This window comes from Lactuca saligna, chromosome 1, assembly GCF_052625555.1.
Source record: "Lactuca saligna cultivar CGN05327 chromosome 1, ASM5262555v1, whole genome shotgun sequence".
In the NCBI taxonomy this organism is placed as follows: Eukaryota; Viridiplantae; Streptophyta; class Magnoliopsida; order Asterales; family Asteraceae; genus Lactuca; species Lactuca saligna.
This window is the reverse complement of record NC_136417.1, coordinates 14,510,752-14,519,258: the sequence shown is the minus strand read 5'-3', so window position 1 is coordinate 14,519,258 and position 8,507 is coordinate 14,510,752. Positions and strand designations below refer to the sequence as shown.

The following is an 8,507-nucleotide window of genomic DNA, read 5'->3' as shown; positions in this document are numbered from 1 at the left end:
GAGGGAGAAGTGGGTGTTGGTCTCGTGAAGAATAGATTGAAGAAAAGGAGCATTGAAATTTTTGGGCACAAAATGATGTCACGGTTTTTTAAAGTTCAAACATGGTTGTATATCTAAAGGTTTAAGAGGAATTTGGAAAATTAAGTGGCAAAATATAAGATGCTAACAAACTATCTAAATTTAAATTTTTAAAACTCTGTCTCTTAATTTACAAATTAAAAGGCTATCAAATAGCCCCTTCCTCTCTAAAAATACAAAAAACATTCATAACTTTGACAATATGGATTGCATTCTTTGCTAATGTAGCACCGGCACATTTGGTAGAGGTGGAAACCTCTTAGATTGAAGGTTCTGGGTTCAAACCCGGACATAAGAGATCCAACTAGCTAGATAAATTGAATTTCTAACCATTAACCAAACCGTTAAAAAAATAATAATCGTATTCTTTTAAACTTGTTTCTTGAATATTTTGAAACTTTATATTATCAAACTATTCTTATAACCGTTGTCATCATATAATATATGACAAGTATACGGATTAAAAAATTTGATTTCTTATTCGAACCAAACAATTACACCCTTATTTTTAAACATCCAAGAAAGATACAAAAAGACCTCCAACAAACTATAAAACCATTATGCTTAAACATTCTCTAATATACAAAACACGTTCTACATTAGATAATGATTGAGACATGTGAAACAAAAATTGCAATTCTATAGTGGGACATATAATGATTTGTTATCGACCTCTAGTTTTGTAAAAAAGACGTCAAATTCTTGTTCATACTTAATTATCATAAAAATAACTCTATAAAATTTGTCCAATCATGTCCTCATAACAAACTCATTACAATAACATAACATAGGGATATAGATGAGCAAAGGAACCGACCCGACTCGAACCTGCCCGAACCAGACCCGGCCTAGGAACCGAAGTCGGCTGAAATTATGAACCGAACCGGACCGCCGGTTCTACCGGTTCCTAGTTCCTACAGGTTTTTGTCATATCTTCAATGTTGGAACCGGTCATCGAGAAATAGCAACATATGGTTCCGATTTTTGTCGTTTCTACCGGTTTTTGTCGGTTCTACCGGGTGCGGTTCCTACTGGTTCCCGGTTCTAAAAATTCACAAGAATATTGTCCCGATCTTGGCTCGACTGGTTCCATCGGGTTCGAGTTCTAGTTCCGATACCGGTTCCGGACAGTTGCCCGTTCCAGATGCTCATCCCTACAATAACACTAGGAAAAATATAAGACTGATGAGTATGAACTCATGTTATAACACTAAAAAATTGTCATTTTACATGCCATATCTTCGTCCGCATATTATAATATCATCGTAAGAAATGGTCACCATCTTATAACACAAAATAATTTTCATGTCTATCATTTTTTTCCTTTTTTTCTCTCAGTGTTTTTTAATAATTATAAAAAAAAATATAACTTTATAAAACTTACTGTTTAAATAAACCATAATATTTAAATTGAAAAAAGACATTACAAGTCGAAAAATATACGTCTTTTTTTAAAATACACTATTCATTATCATCGTTACCATTGTAGATATAATCCGCCAAAATCTTCTTAAAGTTGTTTAGGTTTTTATGTATCTTGAATATCAACGACGCTAAGTAAATATTTTGCTGAACCTATTTGAAATTGTGTGTGTAGGCTCTTTTAACATATATTGTGTAATATTTTGTCTTTTATTTTCCACCACCATGTTATACATATTATGATACATGCATACATAATATATCATGAAGTTTCTATCTTAAATGGTTGTGTCGCATGTTCTACTATGTGTCACTTCATCTTTAGAACTCCAAAAGCACGTTCCACATCCTTATATGTTGTTTCTTGTTTTCTCTTGAATAAATTTTCTCTTGGTTTCATTGGTGTTACAATGTCTTCACAAATATAGAATACACAGGGTAATACCCAAACTTATATTCGTTTACATTCACTATGAAATGAGCATCAAATGCATTTCCTAGCAAAATATCATTGAATATTGGTGACTGATCAAGAATGTTGATATCATTGTTGGAACCCGTAACCCTGAAATAAGCATGTCAAATCCATAAATTTTAGGAAAAAACGGTTTCTAATTCCAATGTAGGCGCTCGATGATGACCATTTACATACTATCCTCTCCATGTGGATAATTTCTCCATTTCCAGTGTGTGCAATCAATGCTTTCAAGCATACCGAAAAAATCATGTATTTCTTCATGTACCGCATATAGTTGTTGCATATCATCCAATAAAGGTTTATGCAAATAAACATCATCGAATGTTTCAACAACACCTTTTGACAATCTATACAAAATTTCTTTTGCAGTTCTTTCATACATTATCATATAATCGTCAATGGAATCGGGTGACTCCCCGTAAACCATCAAACGAATTGCCGCAACATATTTTTGCAACCCTGTGAATCCTTATCTACATCTACCATCATATCTCAATTGGAAAAAACAATACCTAAACATATATTTAATAGGTAAAAATATGTATTATTTTGTATAAAGATATATCTAATATGTATAAAAATAAAAGAAATGCTATTTGTTTTTCAAAGCGTTGGCTACCCATACAAACATATTCTTACGCAAACAAAACCTTCTTTTGAAATTCTTTAACCTGTAGGTATAATTATCCGCAAAGTTAGCGCGATATAGATGTTTGTGCACCTCCTCATAGTTTGTATTTAACATCGTGCTTGTTAGTATAATACTTGTAATCATGGTGATGAAGATATCATCTTCACTAAGGATGAGACAAATGAATCCATACTTTTTTTTTTTGAAGAGGTATTGAAGTTATATAAAATATAGAGAAAGAAAAAAAAAATAGTGTGAAGATATATTGGGTAAGAATGTATGTTTTTAAAGGTAAAAAATATATTATTTTTTTTTATTTTTATTATTATTATTTTTTTTTTAAATTTGGCCGTATTGGTTGCTCTCTCCCGATGTGCTACGTTACCATTGCAACGAGTTATAACATAACCAGAAACAAGGGCTGTGTTCCTCTGGCAATAACGGCGTTGTGGAGGTGGTCCGGCTCCTCAACGGCGTTGGCTACCCATACCCATGAGTCTAAATGTGATTTGATGATAATACCTACTATATTTGTGTTTGTTTACCATTCAATCATTTACACCCATTCAATCATTGACATTGTGAATGTAAATGCAGCGACAAAACATAAATAGACAATTCGATTGTGCTTGGTTATTTGATTAAATATGTTAGTACACCTAAACAAATATTCACAATTAAACAACAAAATTAAGATCGTGATATGGTAGGTACAGGATTCTTATTCGATGCTAGCTCATTCACCTTTTACCAAACATCGTTACTTGAATAACTGCTCATATATAAAAAAGAGAAAAAAAATATACACCCAGCTGCAGATAACCTGATCACGATCAATGTTTCACTAAAGCTTTTCTCGGGTATCTTTGCATTACTGCAATTTCAACTCTACCAGAACCGCAAGGTGCTGGTGCTGGTGCAGGTGCACTTGCGATAGATACAAGTGTTCTTCTTGGCAAGAAAGTCATCCCCTCAACCTCCTCCAGTTTATCTACACAAATCATACACAATTATGAATGTGTCCAACTTTATGAAGACAAGATGTGACTTAATACAGACGTTTCTGATATCAATTTCTTAATATTTTTTAAAAATCATTTATCCAGACAATTAGGGAATTAATCGGAAAAAAAAAGAGTATAATTGCCAATATTTTGAATATACATACCGCTATAATCTGATGAGGACATGCGAACAAGGATAGGCGTGACAATGGTGAGAGCTGCCCAAAAGAATAGTATCACAAGAGAGGTTCTTACGGACATTCTTTCTTATACAAGTATTCGACAAGATAAAGCTTGAATACTTTGATGGAGGGATTACATATATCAGCCAGAATTGGTGAAGACCCTAATACAAAAAGAAAATACATATTAGCTAGCAATGCTTTATAAAATGGAAATTATTAATCATAGGGTGCTTAAAGTAAGAAGAATGTTCAAAACCCATATCAAAATTGCTAATATTATATGCGTTTTTTTATTTTTTTAATGTTAAAGTCAACTGTACTTGGCAATGACCTTCGAAACTCTCTAGTAGTTGGCAAGTGGTTGTTACAGTTTGGTGACACAACCCATCTGGCATCTCCAAGAGAAAATTCCCATTTTGTAAGGTCAAAATCGTAATGGCACGCTGCACGCACCTGTTTTCTCAAGCTGAACTAATCAAAGAAGACCCACCTGTTATATATATATATATATATATATATATATATATATATATATATATATATATATATATATATATATATATATATATATAGAGAGAGAGAGAGAGAGAGAGAGAGAGAGAGAGAGAGAAAGAGAGAGAAAGAGAGGATCATTTGAAAACTCAAAGTTTCCCAAGAACCCGAGAACTAAAGGTGGAACGTTGGATCAAAAAAATGAAGGGTCGAGATGTAAGGTGATGTTTTTGTAAATAAGTAGACAAAGAAAGAAGGAATGATATCTTAATTAATCCAGTCAAGGGTATTATAGGAATAAAAGTATAATTAAATTATTTCTTAAATCTAATATCTGATAAAATAAAATTTCATTTCTCTCTCTCTCCTCCCCGTTTTCCTCTCTCGCTCAAACCTACGATCCAACCTTCGATGACTCACCTCCGTAGAATTGCCTTTAATCCTTCATCAAATTCTATGCCTTTGATTATGAAATTGCTTCTACTCACATGAATACGGTGAAGATAAACAACGAACATGATTTATCGTCGATTTCCGGATTCCAATCGATCAAACTATCATCATTGATCATCAATCTATATGAAATTGGAAATCCCCCAACGATCGAAGTTTCATTGTTGCTGAACTCCTTGATTTCAGGTTCTTCATATTAAAAACTCCAGTGAAGATGCTTTGATTTTGAACCATTTTATCCTCCATCAAATCGTTCTCCAAAGTACACTATAATTGTCGACTTCATCTCGGCCTCCACTGTGGATTGAAGACCTGAACGAAGAAGATGATCCCTTGTCGATCAAAATTTAGGTATCATTTGTTTCTATTGTTGACTCCTGACCTTTGTTTGACCTTTATGAATTTTTTTGCCTAATCGTTTAGTTAAACCTGTTTAGTCAATATGTTTTTTTATAAAGAGTTAAATCCTTGTGTTAATTGTAGGTATAAAAATAGACACATGAGTTATTGAAAAATATAGATATTTGTTTGCACTCAACATGTTCGATGAAATGCCTCAATGAGAAATATCACATGTTAACTTCACTTTGACTTAATGAATGATAAACCAATTCCAATTTAGGTTTTTGTACAAGTTAACATCAAAAATGTCGATGAACTCGTTGCCAAGAAAGTCATCACATAGGTACTAACTATATCATTCTACCTAAAGTGGCTGAAATTTGAGTTATTGTTTTTTTTATAGTGATGTATGTATGATTGGATAAATCTTCATTATATTCATCAAATATGTTAAATGTTAGTGTCTTGATACATTAATCCTGGTTCTTTTACTTAACTTATTAATACATTGTGTCCATATTAAGATTAAGTAAAAAAGAAAGTCATAATAGCTATCTGGATTGATCGAATTAAAAGAAAAGGATCCTAAATCATTGAAAAAGAGATATCTTGTAAATGTTTGAAATGGTTATGGTTGCAGCATATTGAGGTATTGACACCAATGAAGAAACTCAACTACTATGTTGTCCTAAACCATTTGAGGTAATCTGTGATTCCATGAATCCACCGTTTTCTTTGAAAGGGGATTCATGTTATTCATTGTGTACTAATTTGAATTGAATATATATCTTAAATTCATGTTCTCATTGTTACACAAATTAATAATTTAATTTCTGATAACACCTTGTAAAAACTTCCAGTGGATTTGTTTCTGTTGCCATATATGGATATCAAGAGAAGCCAGTTCTTATTACATATCCTGATTTAGCTTTAAATTGTAAGTGATTCTATTTTTCATTTGTTAATCAACAAAATTTTGTTGAAAATAAATGAAATCTTGCTTATTTGTTTGCATGTTTAAACATATATGTCATGTTTCCAAGGTCTTTTCTTATGCCCTGAAGCATTTTCTTTACTGATTCATAATTTCTGCATTTACCATATTAGCCCTCCCAGCCATGAGGTCAGCAATCAAAACTTCATTTTTATTATTTATTATTCTTTTTTAGATATATAAACAATTCAATAGTAAAACAATTTGTATTCCTATCTTATTTTATACATCTTTAAGAGTTATTGTAGTTGGGAGTTGCAGCAATGTCATATAATGATCAGTTGTTATTTGTTGATGACTTAGTTGATCAGGTTGTCGGGGTTCTTGAATATTTTGGGTACTTTTGTATTTTTTTAGTTTTTCAACTAATAATTTGGATATAAAGAATCTTTACAAACATTCTAATATTTATAGTATTTTTTGGACATAAACTAATTATATAGTGCATTAATAATCACCATCTGCTTCTTTAGTATGCTATTTTTGAATTTGTGTTTTGGAATTCATCAAATCTCATATAGTTATAGAAAAAAAATCACATGTAGTTCACATATGGATCACATGTGATTCATATGTAAATCATAAGTGAATCACATATGAATTGCATGTGATTCACATGTAAGTAACATGTAATTCACATGTAAATCACAAGTGATTCACATGTAAATCACAGGTAATTCATATTTGAATCACAAGTGATTCACATATAAATCACATGTGAATCACATATAAATCACAAGTGATTCACATATAAATCACAAGTGATTCACATAAGAATCACATGTAATTCACATATAAAATCACATGTAATTCACATGTAAATCACAAGTGAATCCCATATGAGTTACATATGAATCATAAGGGATTCACATATGAATTACATGTGATTCATATGTAGACACAAGTGAATTACATAAGAATTACATGTGATTCACATATAAATACCATGTAACTCATATATGAATTACATGTGATTCACATTTAAATCACATGTAATTCACATTTGAATCACATATAAATCTTATATGATATATGCATGTGCATTTTTGTGAGTGTTCTTGCATTAATCAATTTTTTTTTAATTTTCTTGTAGATTTTGAAGAATTTGTAGAAAATATTGAAGAGATCAAAAGTCATAAATTGAAGAAAATATGAAATTCATGATATGACGAAATGATAACATTGTGAATCTTCATAGCATTTTTTATTTTTTTTATTTTATTTTTTATCGAATAAAATACTTGTACTATTATTTTTATAGATTGGTTAATAAAAATGAGATTTTTTATGATTTATTTACGAATATTATAGTACAAGAAATATGCATATATTCATTTGAAAAAATATGAATATATAAGCACCTAAAATGTTGATTTTTTTTTTTGTTAAAAAAATTAGAGTTTTTTTTTTATATATAAATTTACTGATTTTAAAAAATAAATTATATTTTTAAAAAAATGCACCTTTATTAAAAAAATTGCAGTTTTTTTTGAAAAAGTTGCACTTTTTTTGAAAAAAATTGCAGTCTTTTAGAAAAAAAATACAGTTTTTTTGAAAAAGTTACAGTTTTTTTTTTAAATTATTGTTTTATTAAAAGATTTGCAGTTTTTTTTAAATACAGTTTTTTTTTTAAATTGCAGTTTTTTTTTTAAATTGCAGTTTTTTTTTTTTGAAAAAATTGTAGTTTTAAAAAAAAAAAAAAAAAGTCAAAATTTTTAAAAATTTATGCTTTCCAAAAAAGTTTAAAAAATTTGCAGTTTAAAAAAAACGAAAATTATTTTTTTTATAAAAAAAATCAAAAATTTTGTTTTATAATGTTAATTTGAGAGTTTTTTGTTAATATTTCCAAATCACACTCCTGGGTTGCTGCTACTATGGCTTCTCACACAAAACATTCCCATTAACCTTAATCTATACTCATAGTAATGACCTATGAATGGTTCAGATTACCCTCTTAAATGCAAGGGGTAAAAGACCATTTTACCCTTTCCCCTAATGGGTCACTCAATCCATGACCCAAGTCTAAAGGTCCTAAAGCCTAAAGCCTAAGCCTAATAATGGCCCATTACCTAAAGCAAAATACTGGTTGAATACCTAAAGCCCAGTAACTGCCTAATACCTAAAGCCCAATAAGGCCAAAAGCTTAAAAAATGGTCCCTAGTGAGCACGCTCAACATACCAACTATGTACACTCAATGTACTACTTCGTAGGAGAAACATCAGGGCTTCAGTCGCGTACGCTCGGTGTACACTTAGGTAGACGTACGCCCCATCCAACCACAACTTTATTAAGCACTTAATGCTTCAAATCTAATGTCCGTCTATCAGATCTAGGCCTTTACGGACGTCTTAAACAATAAAGTTACCATCTTGATACCTTTACATGGATCAAGAAGACTCAAACCCTATATTTAGCATTCTACAACCA

General features: G+C 30.7%; 1 protein-coding gene and 1 long non-coding RNA gene across 2 annotated transcripts; both read right to left on the bottom strand.

Moving 5' to 3' along the window:
• Positions 1-1,905: 1,905 nt before the first annotated feature.
• On the bottom strand, positions 1,906-2,360 carry LOC145002861 (uncharacterized). The gene is made up of 2 exons (XM_078962049.1): positions 2,149-2,360; positions 1,906-2,065 (listed from the first exon to the last, which is right to left on the bottom strand). Exons 1-2 carry the CDS (start codon positions 2,358-2,360, stop codon positions 1,906-1,908), a joined length of 372 nt encoding a protein of 123 aa, XP_078818175.1.
• Positions 2,361-3,277: 917 nt separating this feature from the next.
• Positions 3,278-4,011, bottom strand: LOC145048373 (uncharacterized). Its single transcript, XR_013682815.1, has 2 exons — positions 3,778-4,011; positions 3,278-3,600 (listed from the first exon to the last, which is right to left on the bottom strand). It is a non-coding gene; the product is annotated as an uncharacterized LOC145048373 (long non-coding RNA).
• Between the last annotated feature and the right edge of the window lie 4,496 nt (positions 4,012-8,507).